At 38.4% G+C, this 20,775-nt stretch overlaps 1 protein-coding gene across 1 annotated transcript; it reads left to right on the top strand.

The window, feature by feature from the left end:
• Positions 1-1,762: 1,762 nt before the first annotated feature.
• Positions 1,763-6,970, top strand: LOC114416789. The gene is made up of 6 exons (XM_028381798.1): positions 1,763-4,337; positions 4,910-4,995; positions 5,731-6,135; positions 6,229-6,450; positions 6,527-6,651; positions 6,744-6,970. Exons 1-6 carry the CDS (start codon positions 3,174-3,176, stop codon positions 6,800-6,802), a joined length of 2,061 nt encoding a protein of 686 aa, XP_028237599.1. The 5' UTR covers positions 1,763-3,173; the 3' UTR covers positions 6,803-6,970.
• The last annotated feature ends 13,805 nt before the right edge of the window (positions 6,971-20,775 follow it).

Here is a 20,775-nt window from a genome sequence, read left to right as displayed (position 1 = left end):
GATACAATTTACACAGATTTTATACACAAAATTTAGTTGTATTCATCGATTAACATCTATCCATGAGGAAGGGAAAATTAAGCATATCAAATTCGAGATAAGGAGTTTCAATAAGCATAGTAAGGATGAGTTTCAAACACTTTTTTCTACCGAAACCAATGGGCATTACGATGTCTTGTTTTTGTAAATAGATTTAAAGTATTTTTAGAAGCCCTTGGAAGTGGCTTCTATCAATAAAACTCATGTCGCTTTGATCATGAAGGTTAAGGATGTGTTGATTTTTACTCAATTAAGGTCTATAAGTATATGTAATCAATAGTCAATAGTATTTGATTTTTTAATAATAATAATAACAATTCAATACAAATTAACGATTCAACGGTTAACGAGTTCAGATATTAAAACTTGTGACTCAACTCAAAATTCAATGGGTTTGATTGATTCGGTTCAAGTCTAACCCACACACAAAAATTATCCTACCCAAATTGTTTGGGTTGGTTTAGGTCAATTCGGCTTTGTGGGTGACCCATACCCGTTTACACCCCTATTATTTAATGTAATTAGTGAATTAATATATAATATACACGGTTCGTAACCAAACCAAAATCTTTATGAAGCATCACATCACGATACGTGTCATAGGGACCTCTGTATAATCGACAGGTATAATCCAAAGTGTGAGAGTTTCTTTTCGATCGCCATGTCGATACCATACCTAAGAAGGTATTCACAAATTTTATATTATTAGATAAATTAGATTAGATTAATATATGGTTGGTAACCGAATCAAATCTTTACTAATCATCACATCACGAAATGTGTCATACAGACCTACCTCTGTATAGTCGACACGTATACTCTGGACCATGAGAGTTACTCTCTAATCGCCACGTGGATGCGATACCTAAGAAGGTATTCACAAATTTTATATTATTAATTAATATAATTTCATTAAAAATGATAATTAATTTCCATAAATTAATGTAAATTATTTATGTTACTTAATGTAATTAATGTATTAATATATAATATATAGGATTTGTAACTTAACCAAATCTCTACTAAGCATCACTTCATGAAACGTGTCATACGGACTTCTATATATTTGACACATATACTTTGCACCGTGAAACTTGACATCTAATTGGCACATGGATTCCATACCAAAGAAGGTGTTTACAAATTTTATATTATTTGAATAGATTAGATTAAACTTGTTAACAATTAAATAATTTTAAAAAAAAAATATTTGTCACGTGAATAATAAACAAACAAGTGTCCATCATCGTTTGCATAATATATAAATCGACATTTGAAATTCGCCACAAGAATGCAAATTATTAATTTTTTAAAATTGAAAAACTAAATATTTCAATTAAAAAATAAAAAACTAAAAACACAAGAAAAAAGAAACAAAAATACATTTTAAACTATTTGGTTTTCGGTATCCTTACATTTTAAATTTTTTTATTTCTCACACTTTATTGTTTTAATAAAATAACAAAACATGATGATAAGTTGTTTTTTTGGCCGAGTTACTTCACCTTTCGTTTTCACTTCCCATTTTCTTTTCTGCGAATTTTGGCGCCTAAAAAAACACCCAATTCTGCATCCATTCCTTCCTTCATACTCGCTGTTCTTGCCTCTGATTTTGCACCTTCTCCAATTTTCTCGGCGTCTAAACTGATTTGATTCAATGGTTAGCTTTCTTTCTCTTCCCCCCCCCCCCCCCGCCTTTTGTCATTATTTTTTGAATGTGTAGTTTGGACGTAATTAATCGGGTGTTTGTTTCCTGTGTGATACGATAATTTTTTAGAATCTTTTTTTTTTTGTTCTTTTAATTTGTTTTAGCAAAATGCTTAGTTCTTGGGGTATATGGGTTGAGGGGAGTGAGATATTGAATGGAAGAACACAGGAAGAGAAGGAGAAATAGATGTGACAAATGAATTATAGGAAGAGAAATGATGTGAAAATGTGACGAAAGAAGTGAATATATGATGATGATTACTCTTTGTTTTAATGGATTCTTGTGGTTTTTTTCTTTTCTTTTTAATCAGAAGGAGCATGGATGGTCATTAAATAACGCATAAATAATCATGGAGTAGTATAAGTGATAGTAGAACTTTTTGTTTTTCTTTCTTCTGCTTCTTGAGATTTTTATTTTGTTAAAATCCTGTTGTTATTTTGCAACTATAGAATGGACATCAATTTGATATATTTGTAGAATTAGCAGTGTGCTTTGTGATATATTATGTGTAATTTGTGTGTCTGTGGATATTGACAAAATTGTAGATTTTTGTATCAGGCTAATGTTGCTAAGATGCACTGTTGTTAAATAGCAGTTATAGTGGAACTATAGTGCTATTGCATTGGGGAAATCCTTAGATCCATTATTGCGACTCTGTCCGCTAATGCGCTGCTATGATATATAGTGCATTATTTAGCTTTCTGCCATTTTTTGCATTCTGCAATTGACAGCACTGCTAAGATGCAAGGCGGGTTTGAAGATTTATCTCATCTTGGGCTGGGTGGGCATAGCAGTAGCACTTTAGCACTTGTTTTTTGAGAGTATGAGATAAATAATGGTGGTTGAATACTTTAATTATTTAAAAAAAAAAACTTGACTAAGGAGGTCTGCACATGTGTTGATTGTTCCTGTCCTTGTAAAGGTGGCCCTTCTTAACCCTTACTCCGCTTTGTTTAAAGGAAAAGGATTACATGGGTGGGTATGGTGGAACTCATTAAGAGTTTCAGGTTGGTAGCAACTGTTCTATTTGCAACATTTTGAATTTGTCTCTTTGTGTTGTTAGGTTCGTTTGAAATATCGCAAAATCTGAATGGCATGTCAGCCTGTCATCTGTTTTTGTAAGTAGTTTTGGAAGTGTCAGTATTTGTGTTGGGACTCTAATTATGATGATAGTGATAATATGCTGTCCTTTTTCTTATTAAACCTGAATGTTTTTCAAAAACGGGATTAGGTTGAGGATTCAATATGGTTTGACTGATTTAGTCTGGTTTTGAGTTATTGGATTACTCAAATGGTTCAATGGGTTGATGCTGATTGCAAGCAATTCCTGGTGGTAGTGAGACTAGTGTGTTCCGTTTTGTTTCTAAACCAATGGAGGCCTAAGAATGTTTTTGCATCTCTTTTCCAATCCCTCCCTTAATCTCACATGAATGCTGTAGCCATATCAATTTATGAACTGCTTCATGTTCAAATGCTTATTAGATTAGGAGGTTTCAAAATAGAAATGACTGGAATGATAGATCGTTTAGAGGTTTCCTTTCAGAGGCAGTTTAACTACCATGACCAAGTTCCTCATAAGATTGGTGGAGGCAAAACAGGTAATAAATATATGAAGACAAATGATGGGTTAAGAAGACCCATGGAATCATCTAAACATTATATTGATTCTCCATGGCCAGCTGTGACATATGATATAATGGCACCATCACCTGTGGTGGGGTCTAGTTTCAAGCTTGTATATCAGCAAATCTTAGACTCACAGGCACAATTATTGGAAGGCAAAGAATATCATAAGATTCAAAATCCTACTGTAGAAACAAATGATCATCCACATGCCCCTGCAGATTCTAATATTTACACCCAACCAGAAGATGTGAGTTCTGATTCTGCAGCAAGAGCACTAAGACAACCAAAAGTGGGATACTGTAAAATTTGTGAGGTTCATCTACCCTATTGCAAAACATTGGAAATGCATAACCAAGAAAATAGTCATCAAAGAATGTTGAAACTATATGAGGAAATACAGAGACTAAAAACTTCAAACGTACAGATTCCAAATTCTCAAAAGAATTTAGTAGTTCTACCTAAGACAGTTCATATATCTGGGAAAAATGGTCACCCACAAAAGAATATGAGTTCAGAAGCTAGTATTTTGAAGCACAAGAATTACCTGAAGAAAGGTATGGGGCTGACTTGTGAAATTCCAGCTAAAGGACCTGAAGTGAAACCTAGGGATAATAGTGGCGCACAGGGTCATGGTTTCAAGCAGAATATTAGGGGTCTCAAAATAGGTAAATCAAGTTTCAAGCTACAGTCTCAACGCATTTTAGCTTCACAGACACCTGTATCAGAACACAAAGAACATGCTATACATATTGGAACAGAATCCCAATTATCAAAAGACACAGCAGATTGTGAGAACCAAAGTTGTACTGATGAGAAAAACAATCAGCTGCTGCCATCAATTGTAGCGGAGTTCAATTCCCCTTCAGGTTCCAGTACTAACACCCCAACTACAGATGAATGTTCTAAAGCTGAACAAAGGATAGAGATTCTCACCCATCAGTCAGGGACAACTCAGCTGTCTCAGGTGTTTCTCATTTGTTAATTTTCTGTGAAACTAACAAACAATATAGGGGCTGCTTAAGAAGTTTTCTGTACAAATTTGGCTATAATTTTATTGTTTGGTGTTAGTGAACTAAATTATCTGTATTACTATTAGCATAACAGGTATGATTCTGCTTAACCTACCCTTGATGATTAATTTAGACTTGTCAATTGAACAAATCTACAATTCTACTAGTTAATAATTGTTGATTGAATAACCATTTTATTTTTTTGGGTAGTGTCTTGTCTCAATAAAATGACAAGAACTTGAATTGATCAGAGGAAAGAATTGTTAATGATTTGCAACATCTAACACAAATCTTTTTATCGCATTCTTTAGCAAGAATATTGATGCACTATATGTAGCAAGTTTTATGACTTATATCCACATTTTGAAAAAAAAAATCTTTTTGTTACATAAAAAACCTACTAGTTTTCGCTCACATATGTCTGTTACGGTGTTCTGTGGAAGAGTATGAGTTTCTTTTGAGTTATTCATCTGCTCTTATAAAATTTGAATCACTGAAGTAAAACTCTGTACAATTGTTGTTGCAGGTAGCTGTTTGTCTTCAGTGTGGCAATGCAGGGTTTCCAGAGACACTTGTGTTTTGCAACAAGTGTCAGGTATATGCACGTCATAGGTATTTGTCTTTACTCTTTGTCTACTTGCTTTAATGTACTTTTAGCAATATTTCATCAATCAGATGCTGCCTCTTCTAATGTGCCAGAGGGATATTCTTTAAATTTCCATTAATACTAATAGTAAGGTGGGAGTATTCCCAATTTTATTTGCTGAATCCAATGAACGTCGAAATGATAGACGGGCCTGGTATTTGTACCTGAACCTGTGTCATGCACATAGATTTCTATCTTTGCTTTTAATTATTTTCCTACCATATATAAGACAGGAATGATTTGACTTCAGTAAAACTGCTTGTGAAATTATGATTTTAGCAGGTTTTCTTCACCACAATTAGCTGCATATGCATGTATTTTTATTGCCATATGGACATTATTTCAAGTTACTCTTAGTATAGAAGGTGGGCGGAATATTTGTTTGTATTCTAAAATAAAGTAATACGTATCTTAAATATGATTTAGATCTGTTGATTGCAGTTTTTATTAGAAAAATTTATTTAATATACATTCTGTAAATTATAGAAAATCATCCTTTAAATACCACCGAGTTGATGCACAATACAAATGTATTAATACCATGAACTTCCTTTTCAGCATCAGAAGCCTAGTGATTTTAGTATGTTATTCAACTTTCCACCCAGCATTTTCTAAACCAGAAACTTTTGCTTCGTATGCAGTTATAGTTTCGTATTCTTAAATGCATATTGACATTATACAACTCAATTCTCCTCTTTCAGGTATTGTTTAGATGGACCTGTGATTTTTACGGATGATGTTACTTGGTTTTGTGAGGATTGCGAAGCAAAGGTGACATCTTTTCATGATAGTTGTACTCTTCTCCCATCTGGAAAAAACATCTCTCTAAATTCAGGAAATGATGCATCCCAAGCCAGAATAGAGCCAAAAAGCTGCATAGAGAGTGTAAAAAACAAGCAAGAGCCACAAAATATTATAGCTAAAACAATGGTGCTGTTATCTGATAATCACAGTTTGTCTCATCATGGGTTGTCTCAATGCATTAACAACGCTGAAAAAGAAAATAAGTTTGAGAAAGAGTTTCAACCAGATCCAAAAGATGAAGCTAATACTAGTGAGTCTTTAAATGCTACTGTTCCATACCCTATTGCTGATCCAGTCTGGAGGTAAGAAATTTTTTTTCCACCCTTTCAGAAGCTGATGAATTTTCTAGCTGCTATGATGAAGCATTGTCTAAAGTTGAATTTTCTGGCCAATAGGGGAAGTTTGCGCATCTCCGACCCAAGTTTTGGTACTGTCATTGGTCTTCTGGCCCATGTGTCCACTTTAGCAAGCCCCAAAGTTCTGGAGGAGACAAGATTTTTCCCTGATGTGCTTTGCCCAGACTTGCGCCCAAGAACTGCGGTGTGGCCAAAGTCTTTCATGAAATGTGGACCAAATATGGATAGCATTGCTCTTTATTTTTTTCCTGATAGTGAAAGGTGATTTTTCGGACAAACTAACATTATCTGATTCCTCTCTCTTTAATTCAGTTATAAATATGTCATGCTTTTACAGAGTTGAGAGGGCCTTTCACAAGCTGGTAGAGGACATGATGTACTTTGACCTTTCCTTAAGAACAGAGGTTGAAAATGCTGAGCTTCTAATTTTTCCTTCTATATTACTCCCTATTCAATGCCGAAGTGAGTCGCATTTATATTTATACTACTTTTTTCAATGGCACATATCAAATTTATTGTTTGTAAAACAAAATTGTGTTGGATTACTTCTGCAGGATTTCAAGAAAAGTACTACTTGTGGGGTGTCTTCAGAGCAAAGAAACCTTCACTGTAAAAATGATTTGGTATGTGGTGGAGAGCTTACTAGTATTGAAAAGGCCTTAAACCCTTTAGAAACAACAGAGTCCCTTCAAGACAGAGGACTTGTGGTAGTTCTAGTACAGTTAATTCAGTGTCTATACCCATTTTTTATATAATGTGAATTAGTACATTATAGTTTGCACCCGTTTGTTTAATCTTTTATATTTAAGTATTTTTTAGCTTAAATATAGTTATAGCTGATTTTTTTATTTTTTTTCAAATTAATTTTTTAGTCGTTCCTTAAAAATAGGGGGAGCTTACGGGAAAATAATTAAAAAAATTATTTTCAATTTTTTTCTTGCAATGTATTTGAAAAATAAAATAAAATTTACAGCATAATTGGGATAGATGACAGCTGGTTTACCTTCATGCATTGCATTGCATTATTATTATAGTTTATTGGATTTTTTTTTCTCAAACTATACCTCTCTCCTATCTTTTCTTAAACTACACATGTTTTTAGAAAATTGATCAGCATACACCATTTTCATGCTATATTGGAACCCCTATGTTTAAATTTTTATTTTAATTTAAATTATTAAAATAATATAAATATTCTGTTATATAAATATTTTTAATTGATTTCAAAAATACTTTTTTATTAAAATAATTTTTAATAAGAAAATAATATTATTAAATATAATTACTTATCTTGTATTATTTAATTTATATAAGACATTTTGTAGGTAAATATTTTTTTTAATCTGAATTTTGTTTAATAATATATTTGCTTTAGCAAAAAGATTAAAACTTTTAATATTATTAAAATAAATTTTTTTATTAAAAAAATTAAATTTTTTAATATTATTAAAATAATTTTTTGTTATTAAAAATTAATAGGGAAACAAAAGAAATGTGGAATTTGTCCATAACATGATCATAGCAGAAACAATTGTTCCAACATGTCTTTATCTTAAATTTTTCCTTATGTAAATGTAATTGTTTAAATATTTTATTTATAATATAGTATAATGTTTTTCTATAAATAAATTGTTAAACAAAAAGTATTATTATTTTTTCAAAAAAAATATAATGACATAAATATATAAATTATATTTACTAACATAATAATATCAAATTTTTAATTTTTTTACTAAAGTAAATATATTATTAGACAAAATTTGGATTCAAAAAAAATGTCCACCTACAAAATGTCTTATATAAATTAAATAAATCAAGATAAGTAATTTTATTTAATAATATTATTTTCTTATTAAAAAATTTATTTTAATAAAAAAATTATTTTTAAAATTAATTAAAAAATATATTTATATAATATAATATTTATATTATTTTAATAATTTAAATTAAAATAAAAATTTAAAAATACAAATTAATTTTAAAAGAAAAAGTCCATACAGAAGTCTGGGGTGTTCAAACCCAACTTCCCATTGCAGCATGAAAATGATGTATATATATATATATATTTCCCATGAAACCCATGGACAAGATCCCGCTCTTCATCTAATCTTTTCACTTTACGTAAATTAATTAATGAAAATGAAACCAAACACGAGATTCAAGTAAATTCGTATCCAAAATATACGACACAATATCAAATTGAACATATCTATAAAAAGGCATTTAAAAGGCCTAATAAAAAAAAGAGAGAGAATCTATTGGTTTTGATTTTTGTTGTCACACACACACACATAGCTATTGGATAATTTTCATAATAATATTGTTCAATTCAATTATTTGGTTTAGTCAAAGGCAAGCACACCTTTGACTAATTTGATTCGATGGACCATTGTGCAAGCAAGATTGGAGTTATCCATTGCATCGAGAAATGTTTCCATTTATTATGTTTATGTAGCTTAACTCTCCAAAAATAATGATTAATGTAGTCATATTTAAGAGTTATGTTGGATAATAATAAGTTGCATATTGGTGGGTTAAGGAAACTAAAGGGTGTAAAAGTAAGATGATCACGAGTTCAAAGCCTAACACATACTCTCTTCTTCACTTCTAAACAAGGGTTCAAAAATATCTAAGATAAAACTTGAAGTGCATAATAGAGAAAAAGATACGAGCAAAAGAAGGCTCATGATCAAAAGAAACAAATAAAAAGAAAGTGAAGCTTAAAAAATAGTTTCAAAAAACAAAAATAGATATGAGAGCTCTGAAACTTAAAACATGAAGTAGGTACAAATCTAGATACTAAATAAAAGAAGCTCGACTGCTTAGGCTAGGGATTGAAGGAAAGAGTGTTGAAGAATAAATCTCATATTTGTGGGTTAGAAACAAACAAATTAAAGGGTACATTGTAAGTAAGAGGATGATGTGTATAACACTATTAGAATTTTGCTTATTAGCTGTGGAATTTTCACAAAAAATCACAGAAAATTGGCTTCCTCCTAATTTTCATACGAATTCCATTTTACAGGTAAAACCTTTATAGATATTTGGTTTCTGCCAATTATAATGTCGCAAAAAATTTTGCGGCTAATATTTTGTAGGAAATTGTAGAAGCAAAGTTTCATGATGAATCAAGATTGATTCAAAGATGTTTTGATGATAACAAAGATGATGACAAAGGTGATGACAAAAAGCTCAAAGAATGAGTTCAAGAAGTTCAAGAAAGAATCAAGAACACTTCAAGATTCAAGAGGAAAGTTGAAGAACACTTCAAGATTCAAGAGGAAAGTTGATTTCAAGAATCAAGATTCAAGGATCAAGCTTCCAAGAATCAAGATTAAGATTCAAGACTCAAGATTCAAGAATCAAGAGAAGACTTAATCAAGATAAGTATGAAAAGGTTTTTTCAAAAACTGAGTAGCACATGGATTTTTCTCAAAACATGTTTACCAAAGACTTTTTACTCTCTGGTAATCGATTACCAGATTATTGTAATCGATTACAATGTTTTGGTAATCGATTACCAGTACCTTTGAACGTTGAAATTCAAATTCAAATGTGAAGAGTCACATCCTTTCACATAAAAGCTTTGTGTAATCGATTACACTGATTTGGTAATCGATTACCAGTAATAGTTTCATAACAATTCAAAAGATGTAACTCTTCAATTGGTTTTTTGACTTTTTTCAAATTGGTTTTAAGTTTTTCTAAAAGTCATAACTCTTCTAATGGTTATCTTGACCAGACATGAAGAGTCTATAAAAGCAACACTTTGTTTTGCATTTCAAGTATCTTGAACAACCTTTACAATACAATCCTTTACAACCTTTGAATCTCTTTGAACTTCTTCTTCTTTGTGCCAAAAGCTTTCCAAAGTTTTCTGGTTTTTCTAAACCTTGAAAACTTGTGCTATTCATTTTTTTCATCTCTTCTCCCTTTGCCAAAAAGAATTCGCCAAGGACTAACCGCCTGAATTCTTTTTGTGTATCTCTTCTTCCTTTTCCAAAAGAACAAAGGACTAACCGCTTGAATTCTTTTGTGTCTCCCTTCTCCCTTGTCAAAGAATTCAAAACGACACAGTCTAAGAATTCTTTTGATTCTTCCCTTTCCCTTATACAAAAGTTTTCAAAGGACTACCCGCCTGAAAATTCTTTTGTATCCCCATTCACAAAGTATCAAAGGTTTAATCACCTGAGATCTTTGTCTTAACACATTGGAGGGTACATCCTTTGTGGTACAAGTAGAGGGTACATCTACTTGGGTTGTTGATTGAGAACAAGAGAGGGTACATCTCTTGTGGATCAGTTCTAGTGGAGGGTACATCCACTAGGTTCAAAGAGAACAAGGGAGGGTACATCCCTTGTGGATCTTTGCTTGTAAAAGGATTTTTACAAGGTTGAAAGAAATCTCAAGGACCGCAGGTTGCTTGGGGACTGGATGTAGGCACGAGTTGTTGCCAAACCAGTATAAAAACTCTTGTGTGTTTGTCTCCTTCTTCCCTACTCTTTTACTTTCCATTGTGCATTTTAATTTCCGCTTTTACTTTTGGTTAAGTTTCTCTTCTACTCCTTATTCTCTTAACAACATAGTAAAAGCCTTAGAAGAGTAATTTTTTAATTAATAAAGGTTTAGGAATAATTAATTCAACCCCCCCTTCATAATTATTCAGAGGCCACTTGATCCAACAAGTGGTATCAGAGCAGGTTTCTTGTAGAAAGTTTAATCACTTCAAGATTAATGGCCTCTTTAGATTTTTTGTCTTTCAAAAGTATTTTCAGGAACAGGTTTTTCCAAGATCATGATGAAGACCAAGTCCACTTGTGTCTCATGACAAAATCTGATGAGAAGAACAAAGAAAACTCTGTAAGGAAGAAGTGGTACATAGACAGTGGATGTTCCAAGCACATGACGGGTGATGTATCCAAATTTACAACCATTTCCCCCAAGAAAAGTGGACACGTTACATATGACGACCGTCATACCCTAATTTCGTCCGGGGACCATCCGTTGTTGGGATGCGACCCTCGTTTGACCACTTCAAGGTACTTGGCACCCATCGTTAGGCAATTCGTGAAGTTCTGAGACATGTCGGAAGTCAAAAGAAAGCATTGTAGCACAATCTGTGAAGTTCCATGACATGCCGAAATTTAAAAGGAAGTGTTAGTGCGCAATTCGTAAAGTTCCGTAACATTCCAGAAGGCAAAAAAGGGGATGATTATGTAATCCATAAGGTTCCGTAACATTACGGAAAGAAAACAAGTATCGTTACATAATTCGTAAATTTTCGTAACGTTATGGAAAAAGAATCAGCAAAAAAAGGCAAGGGGTGTATTTAGTAAATAGGGGGGTGCAAATAGCAACCAGGACCACTTGGGCCTTCTAGGAAGTTCTCCAGAAGGCGGTGCCTTCTAGAGGAAGAAACCTAGCTTGCCTAGGCTAGCTGAGCTTGCCTGGGCGAGCTGGGTGGCAAGCTCCTTCCTCATTTTCCTATAAATAGGGGGAGGAGGGAAGAACAAAAATGTTCAACCCTCCTGGCATCTGAGAATCACTTAAAATTAGTGAGAAAAATTGTTTTCGTAAAGAAAATCCAAGCCGAGACGCTTTCGTAACGCTTCCGTGACGTTTCCGTGGGTGATTTCGCGAAGATTTTCAACTGTTCTTTGTTCGTTCTTCGTCGTTCTTCGGTCTTCAACCGGTAAGTTCCCGAAATCGAACTTTTCAATTCATTCTATGTACCCTTAGTGGTCCTCATTTGTTTCGCGTGCTTTTATTTTTATTTTATTTACTTTCCCTACCCCCTTTTGACGTGCTTTAGTAATTTATTTAAGTCATTTTCTCGCCTAATCAAAAATAAAATAAATTTCCACCGATCATTCGTATTATAAAGGGTGTGGACCTTTAAATTTCTCTCCTTTCAATGGCATTAACTGATCATTCTTGCCAATCATGGAGGGGGAGCGGTTAATGCCGTTGTGTCAGATAGGCCGCGCAGGTTTAAGCCTTTAAAGAACGTGGCGACCCCTAGGAGGTTTATCTATAAGGCCCTACAAAGGGGAGGTGTAATGCCCCACGGTGGGCATGAAGAGGATTCTTGTTTGTTGCATCCCGGCGAGCTTTAGCAGTGGAGGAATTGTTGCAACGAATGATAGATCAAGGCCGACTGGAGGTCGGTGATGAGGGGAGGGAAGAGCAGCATATATGTATGCAGTCCGCGGATGAGAGAAGTTTTGGAAGGCCTAAACCTTTGGTGATATATTTCACCAAGGACACAGCTACACAAAAGCCCTGATACCCCTCGACAGCTAAACCTGTTCCTTTTCCATACCAAAACAGCCACGCAGTCCGTGGAGGTATACACCTCCGAGTGAAAGGAAAGAAGAAGCCACCGACATCAGCTCATTGTCGGCCAAGGTAACCAATATCACGGGGCTGAGCGGTGTGACCCGCAGCGGTCACGTGTTTGCACCCCTCGACCTACCAACACAACCCGCAAACGTTAAGGGGAAGGCAAAGGTGGTGGAAGAAAATGACAAAATGACCCCCACTCCGAACGAGGATATTCCAGTGAAAGGACTTCCGAAGAAAAGGGATGGCTGTGGCAAGAAGGAAGTGTCGCTAGAGGAAGCAAGCGAGTTTCTCCGCATTATTCAGCAGAGCGAGTTCAAGGTCATTGAGCAGCTCAACAAAACCCCGGCCAGGGTCTCTCTTTTGGAACTACTCATGAGCTCTGAGCCTCATCGGGCTTTGCTAGTAAAGGTCTTGAACGAGGCTCATGTGGCTCAAGATATCTCTGTAGAGGGCTTTGGGGGACTCGTCAATAATATCACCGCCAACAATTATCTCGCCTTCGCCGAAGAAGAAATCCCTGCCGAGGGGAGAAGGCATAACAGGGCTTTGCATGTATCAATCAAGTGCATGGACCACGTCGTAGCCAAGGTGCTCATCGATAACGGTTCCAGTTTAAGCGTAATGCCCAAAAGCACTTTGGAGAAATTACCGTTTAATGCTTCCCATCTAAAGCCAAGTTCCATGATAGTCCGTGCCTTCGACGACACCCGCCGAGAGGTTAGGGGAGAGATCGACCTCCCTATACAGATAGGCCCCCATACCTGTCAGGTTACCTTTCAAATAATGGACATTAACCCCGCTTACAGCTGCCTTTTGGGGCGCCTGTGGATCCACTCGGTGGGAGTTGTTCCCTCTACACTCCACCAAAAATTGAAATTCATAGTAGAGGGGCATTTGGTTATCGTATCGGGCGAGGAAGAAATCTTGGTGAGTTGCCTGTCCTCGATGCCATATGTGGAAGCCGCAGACGAGTTATTAGAAACAGCCTTCTAGTCTTTTGAGGTGATAAGCATTGCCTCTGTAGATTCCTTCTCTAGGCAACCTTGCTTGTCCGATACGACAGTAATGGTGGCCTGAGTGATGTTGAGGAATGGTTATGAGCCTGGAATGGGTTTAGGCAAGGACAACGGCGGCAGAACCAACCTGATAAGCGCTAGAGGAAACCGTGGGAAGTTTGGGTTAGGCTATAAACCCACACAAGCGGACATAAGGAAAAGCGTTGTAGGAAGGAAGAGCGGAGGTCAAGGCTCGCGATTGGGACAAGAAGTCGAAGGAAGCCCGCCCTGCCACATCAGTAGGAGCTTTATAAGCGCGGGTCTAGGACACGAAGGCCAAGTCATTGCGATATGCGAAGATGATTGTCCGAGTGGATCGAATTTGGTAAGACCATGCCCTCCTGGTTTCCGACTAGGAAATTGGCGAGTGGAGGAGCGCCCAGATATTTACGCGAAAAGCATAATGTAACCCTTTGTGGCTTTTAAACTCTACAGTTGGGCCTAGGCTTTAGAGTTTCCTTTTGTTAAGGCTTTATGTCTTTTGTTCCTAAATTTATAATACAAAGCTCTTTCTTCATCTGTTCCTACCTCTCTACCCATTCTCATCCATTTGCATGTTTATTTCTTTACGTTTAAAACGCCTGATCCAACGACGAGTCCCTCGAAGGTACTAATACCTGGGACCCGACCATTGATTTCGAGCAAGAAACGAATCAAATGGAGGATGAGGATGTGGGACTTCCCCCGGAGTTGGAGAGGATAGTCGCCCATGAGGACTAAGAGATGGGGCCTCATCAAGAAGAGACGGAACTAGTGGACTTAGGAACCGGCAGTGGGAAAAAAGAAGTAAAGATAGGCACGGGTATGACCACACCCATCCGTGAAGAATTGACAGCCCTGCTAAAAGACTACCAAGACATCTTTGCTTGGTCGTACCAAGATATGCTCGGTTTGAGTTCTGACATTGTACAACACCTGTCATACCCTAATTTCGTCCGGGGATTATTACTTGATGACATGCAACCTTTGGTTAGCCGCTTTGAGATTACTTGGCGTCCTTTGTTGCACAAAAAATGAAGTCCCGAGACGTGTCAGAAATCAAAAGGAAGCAGGCTAGCGCAATCCGTGAAATTCCGTGATGTGGCGGAAATCGAAAAGAGGTGTTTTTGCGTAATCCGTGAGTTTTCGTAACTTCTTCGAAAGCTAAAAAATAGTAAATATATATTCCGTAAGGATTCGTAACCTTGCGGAAGGAAAATAAGTATCGTTACGAAATTCGTAAAGTTTCGTAACGTTACGAAAAAAGAATTACCAAAAAAATAGAAGGGGGTGTATTTAGTAAAAAAGGGGTGCAAATAGCAATCTGGCCCACTTGGGCCTTCCAGATCCTTCCTCCAGAAGGCTGTTGCTTCTGGAGGAAGCAACCTTGCTCGCCTGGGTGAGCTGGGTGGCAAGCTCCTCCCCTATTTTGCTATAAATAAGGGGAGGAGTGAAGAAGAAAAGGGTTCAACCTTCTTGGCACTTTTCCCTCTCTCGAAATTGCTAAGGAAAATTGTTTCCGTGAAGAAAATCCAAGCCGAGGCGCTTCCGTAACGTTTCCGTGAGTAATTACGCGAAGATTCTCGACCGTTCTTCAAGATTCATCGTTCGTTCTTCGTTTTCTTCAGTCTTCAACGGGTAAGTACCTCAAACCGAGCTTTTCAATTCATTCTATGTACCTGTGGTGGTCCACATTTTGTTTCATGTATTTTTATTCTCGTTTTCATTCCCTTTTTATACCCCCTTTTGACGTGCTTAAGCCATTTATTTAAGTCATTTCTCGCCTAATCTAAAAATAAAATAAATTTCCACCGATCGTTTGAATTGTATCATCCGTTAATTTCGGTTAAAATGAATTCCGACCGTTCGGTCGTGCCGTAACCACGTTGGAAATCAAAAAAAGAGGTAAAATAATAATATAATAATCAAAAAATACTTTTTTAGTAAAATAAAGCAAAAAATCAATCGGACGTTTTCTCTTTGAGATTTCTCATTCTTAATTGAATTGACTAATAACTAAAGTGAAACTAAGGCTAAAATCAACTCGCCTAGTCAAGCTCGTCCACAAAAAATAGGGTTTTGAAAGTTCATCATTTCAGTTTCTTACCAAGTAAAATGGATCATTTTTAAGGTCCAACGCCTTAAAATGATCACCCTTCAAGTAAAAAGAATCACTTGATTCACGCATAAGAAAGAACTACGTAGGTCTGATTTCCTCTCCAAAGGAGGGTACGTAGGAGCAAAAGCCCCGCTTTTGTCGACCTCAAAAAATAAAAAGAAATAAAAGTTAAGATAACACAATTCCACAATTCTAAAAAATAGGTTGTTGTCCTTTGAGACAAACGTGAGAGGTGCTAATACCTTCCTCAAGCGTAAATACAACTCCCGAACTTAGAATTTTCATTTTGATCGGTTTCCTTTGGTTTTCCCGACGTTTTCCACAAATAAACATTGGTGGCGACTCCGCGCATCTTTCCTCCTTTGGAAAGCGCACCCTTGAGCCTTCGCTCGCCCGCAAAAGGGCACGTTGCGACAGTTGGCGACTCCACTGGGGACTTTTCGTGAGTTAGGCCTATTTTAAGGAATTGTGGGTTTGTGAAACTTTGTGTGTGCATTTGTTGAACTGTGTAAAAAGTAAATAATTGTTGTCTATTTCGCATTCTTTACACTGCATTCTAAGCACCCACGGGTTTGAGTAAGAAAGGGGCCCTATACCCGGGTTCATGGGAATTTAAGGAGTGGAGGTGAATCTATCATCATGCTAGGTCTCCGACTTGCTTGATAATAGTGAAACCTTGTCTAGAGCTTTCTCTCTTTATAATGTGTTGTCATTGGTATTCCATTCCGCCACAATATTATTATCTTGAGTGATGATACCTCTAGAAAAAAGCCGTGCGAGTTATAAATTGTTGGGAAGTAGTTATTAGAGACCCCTAGATATTGTCCTATAGGTTCCTAAATAGGGGCAAAGAGCAAACACGCTCCTGTGCCATTCGTTCTCATGCATTTTTGGTTTATAGTTTTTGCTAGTGATGTTTGGTTTCTTTAGAGTAATACGTAACCTTTTTAATGCTACGTTGAGGCGCCATCATGCCCAAAACGTAGCGATAAAATTGGGTCTCTGCGGTCTCGCATGTATGAATTACTCCTTTTTCTTGTTTTCTTTCCGTTTCATGCATACGCATCGCATCATTCATGTAGGAGTCTTGATCCACCCCTTTCTTAGGTAAATGATGGGGACAAATCAAAACGGCAAAAGGTTTTATCAAGTCAAGGTTAAAAGTCTAGATGCCACTAGCCTCAAGGAATTAGGACGATTGATGGGACCTCTCCAAAGGCAAGCCTTCCGCAAAGTGTACGGGAAGATTCTAGATTTGGCCACAGCGGAGGTATTTACGGAAGCTGTCGTATCCCTCACCCAATATTATGACCAGCCGTTGAGGTGTTTCACGTTTGGGGACTTCCAAATGGTACCAACTATTGAAGAGTTTGAGGAGATATTAGGATGCCCTCTTGGGGGGAGAAAACTGTATCTTTTCTCCGGCTTTCTTCCTTCCTTGAGCAAGATTGCAGCTGTGATTGGGGATTCAGCAAAAGAGTTGGATCGCATGAAACAAACTCGCAATGGAATAGTGGGCCTGCCACAGAAATACTTGGAAGGCAAGGCAAGGGATATGGCGAGCCATGAGAAGTGGGGCCCGTTTGCGGATATTTTAGCTTTGCTGATTTTTGGGGTTGTCCTCTTTCCGAACGTTGACGGTTTGGTAGACTTAGCCGCCATTGATGCTTTCCTCGCATATCACCATAGCAAGGAAAGTCCAGTGGTGGCTATCTTGGCAGATTTGTTTGACACCTTTGACTGGAGGTGTGAGAAAAACAGTGCACGGATTGTCTGTTGTTTACCCGCTCTTTGTGTGTGGTTGATTTCACACCTAGTCCAACAAGACATGAGACACCCGTGTCCGCTTCAAAGCTATCGCTCATGCACCGAAAAAGGAAGAGTCGATTGGGACCAACATTTGGTTGGGATAGGGGGCAGCGCGATCAATTGGTTTCCTCATTGGAAGGAAGGCAAGGAAGGAGTTCTTTGCTCGTGTGGGGACTACCCTAATGTTCCACTAATAGGGACTAGGGGTTGTATTAATTATAATCCCGCACTCGCCATAAGACAGCTAGGGTATCCCATGAGGGGAGCGGCAACCGAAGAAAGTCTCTCGCCTTTCCTTGTGAGGGATCTAGGCGTGCAAGGTCTCAAGGTTATACAAAGAATCCACAAGGCGTGGAGGAGTCCGTTGAAGAAAGACAAGGAGCTTAGAGGCATCCGAAATGGCGTCATCGGAGGTTATCATGGATGGCTAAGAATTCATACGCGAGGGTTAGATTGGCTCTCCAAATTGAAAGTTATTGATGAGGAGAACTTCGAAGCTCCAGAGGAAGATGAAGAAGTCCGAGCTCTAAAATTAGAGCTAGGGAAGGCAAGACTCGCCAAGGAGAAGTTCAAATCAGCTGCTACACACATCCGGAAGGAGTGCACCGAGTTACAAGAGGAAAACACGGCCACTGCAAGAGCCCTTGAACAAGAAACCAAAAGGGCCCGCAAGGAGGAATATGGCCGAGAGAAATTCCGAGGAGCATTGTGGGGTAGCAACAATGAGCTCAAGCTCCGAAGAGAGGAGAGAGATCGGTCACGGGTGCATGGCATGATCTTAAAAGAGGAGTTAGTTGCTTGCGCGAGGTCCAAAAGGAGTTTGGCTCAACACTTGGAAGCCACGGAGCAAAGCATGCTAGCTATCATAGGGCAATACAAGGAAGAGTTGAACCAGTCTATGGCCCATGAACAAAAGCTAGTGGAGGATTTTGCACAAGTGTACGCCGAAAAAGAAGCAAGAGGGAGGGTGATTGATGCATTGCATCAAGAAGAGACTATGTGGATGGATAGGTTCGCCTTGACCTTGAATGGAAGTCAAGACCTCCCACGTCTATTAGCCAAAGCAAAAGCCATGGCCGAAGTGTGTACTGCCCCCGAGGAGATTCATGGGCTAATCAATTACTGTCAACACATGATAGATTTGATGGCCCATATAATTAGGAATCGTTAGGTTCTCTTGTAACACCTTTTGTATAATCTTGGCTAGATGAAAGCTTTGTTCTTTTTATAAAATGAGAAGTTCTGAACTCATCTTGTTATCTAAAAAACCTTGGGGTGGATCCAAGTGCTCCGATCATCCATTTGCATACTCATGTTTTGGTGGCATACTCACCGTAGTTTATTTCTTTAGGAATTTCATCATAACTAAGAAAACACCAAGGCACCCCTATAACACTCGATCCAGAAAAATGGATAATGAAGAGGGCGTGCAGGAACAGATGAAGGCCGATCTATCGGCCTTAAAAGATCAAATGGCTTCCATCTCGGAGGTCATGTTAAAACTCCAGAAAACCATAGAGGATAAAGCCACAACAACCGCCTCCAGTACGGTTAGGGAAGCGGAGCCGGTACTGCAACCCGCTTTAAATCCGGGCCGAGACAGAAACGCGACCGTGTTTGGTCGAATGTATAGTCCGCAAGCTTATCCTTATGGCTTGCCTCCGGACTTCACTCCCCGTGCCGCCCCGGAAGATTTAAGCCAAGCCCCTACTTTTGAGGGGCAACTCCCGCCTTATGACGACTATCCCGGGCAAGACGATGAGGAAGGAGATACCCATCTTGGCCCCCTGCTCCACCTCAAAGATCCGTCCCCACATGAGCTACCCCAGCCGAACATAGTCCGCCATATCCCGGCCTCACCCATACCCGTAAAAGAATTTGTTCCCTTCGCGGAAGATAAGGAAAAGATTGAGGCGCTTGAAGAGAGGTTAAGAGCAGTCGAGGGCCTTGGCAATTACCCATTCTCGAACTTAGCGGATTTATGTCTCCTGCCCAATATCGTCATTCCTCCCAAGTTCAAAGTATCGGACTTTGATAAGTACAAAGGGACGACATGTCCGAAGGGGCATCTTCGGATGTATTGCTGAAAGATGGGGGTGTATTATGCGGACGAAAAATTGTTGGTCCATTTCTTTCAAGACAGCTTGGCCGGGGCAGCTGTAGCATGGTATACCAATCTGGAAGCTTCCCAGATCCGATCATGGAAGGACTTGGCAACTGCCTTCATTAGGCAGTACCAGTACAATACGGACATGGCTCCCGATCGGAACCAGCTTCAGAGTATGACTAAGCGAGAGCATGAGTCCATTAAGGAATATGCCCAAAGATGGAGAGATCTCGCAGCCCAAGTCGTACCGCCCATGACGGAAAGGGAGATGATCACAATTATGGTAGATACGTTACCCACGTTCTACTATGAAAAACTGATAGGCTACATGCCAGCTAACTTTGCGGATCTCGTCTTCGCCGGAGAAAGGATTGAATCTGGACTACGGAAAGGCAAGTTCGAATATGCTTCCAACAACAACAGAAGAGCCCCGGTAGTGGGCGCGAGGAAAAAAGAAGGAGACGCCCACGCAGTCACCACCGCCCCGACGTGGATGAAAGCACCCCAAAATATCCAAAGCTCATACCAGCCCAATTCCCCAAATTTTTTAATCCGAGCCGGGAATTCTCTCCCGACTCAAGTAAAAGGACCACCCGTAGCAGAAAGAGTGCCGACCCAACGCACAGCTCTAGCCGCTCCCCGGCCAATTAATAATATAGCCCCTGACGCAAGCTATAAATATGCACAGCACCCGCCCCCGAAAGATAACTTCTCCCCTATTCCCATGGCATACTCCGAGTTATGGCCTTCATTATTGGAGAATCATTTGGTGGTGGCCATACCCGGGAAGGTCTTCCAGCCACCTTACCCCAAGTGGTACGACCCGGGTGCCAAGTGTGTGTACCATAGTGGAGCTCCCGGACACAATATTGACTCCTGTATCCCGTTCAAGTATAAAGTGCAGCACCTGATTAGTGCCGGCTGGCTAGCATTTCAGGAGCAAGGCCCAAATGTTAAAACCAACCCACTAGCTAGTCATGGAGGGGCTAGCGTGAACGCCGTCGAAGAGGACGGGCCATCGCGGGCAAAGAGGTTAGGAGAGGTGGTTACTTCTAAACACTTCATCTATCAATCACTGCAAGCGGCATGCATGGTCTCCCGAGGTGGAGACGAAATGGATGAATGTTTGTTTCACCTCGGGGAGTCGCATGACATGGAAACCTGTTCCGCGG

Source organism: Glycine soja, chromosome 6 (genome assembly GCF_004193775.1).
Source record: "Glycine soja cultivar W05 chromosome 6, ASM419377v2, whole genome shotgun sequence".
NCBI classification, from domain to species: Eukaryota; Viridiplantae; Streptophyta; class Magnoliopsida; order Fabales; family Fabaceae; genus Glycine; species Glycine soja.
The sequence above is the reverse complement of the archived record's forward strand: the minus strand, read 5'-3'. Positions and strand labels throughout refer to the sequence as shown.

Excerpts from the sequence above, each read along its gene's own strand:
- LOC114416789 (XM_028381798.1), top strand. The coding sequence starts at position 3,174 with ATGAATGCTGTAGCCATATCAATTTATGAACTGCTTCATGTTCAAATG. Across the intron at positions 4,338-4,909 it reads GGACAACTCAGCTGTCTCAG|GTAGCTGTTTGTCTTCAGTG; the intron begins GTGTTTCTCATT and ends TTGTTGTTGCAG. Across the intron at positions 6,136-6,228 it reads ATTGCTGATCCAGTCTGGAG|GGGAAGTTTGCGCATCTCCG; the intron begins GTAAGAAATTTT and ends TCTGGCCAATAG.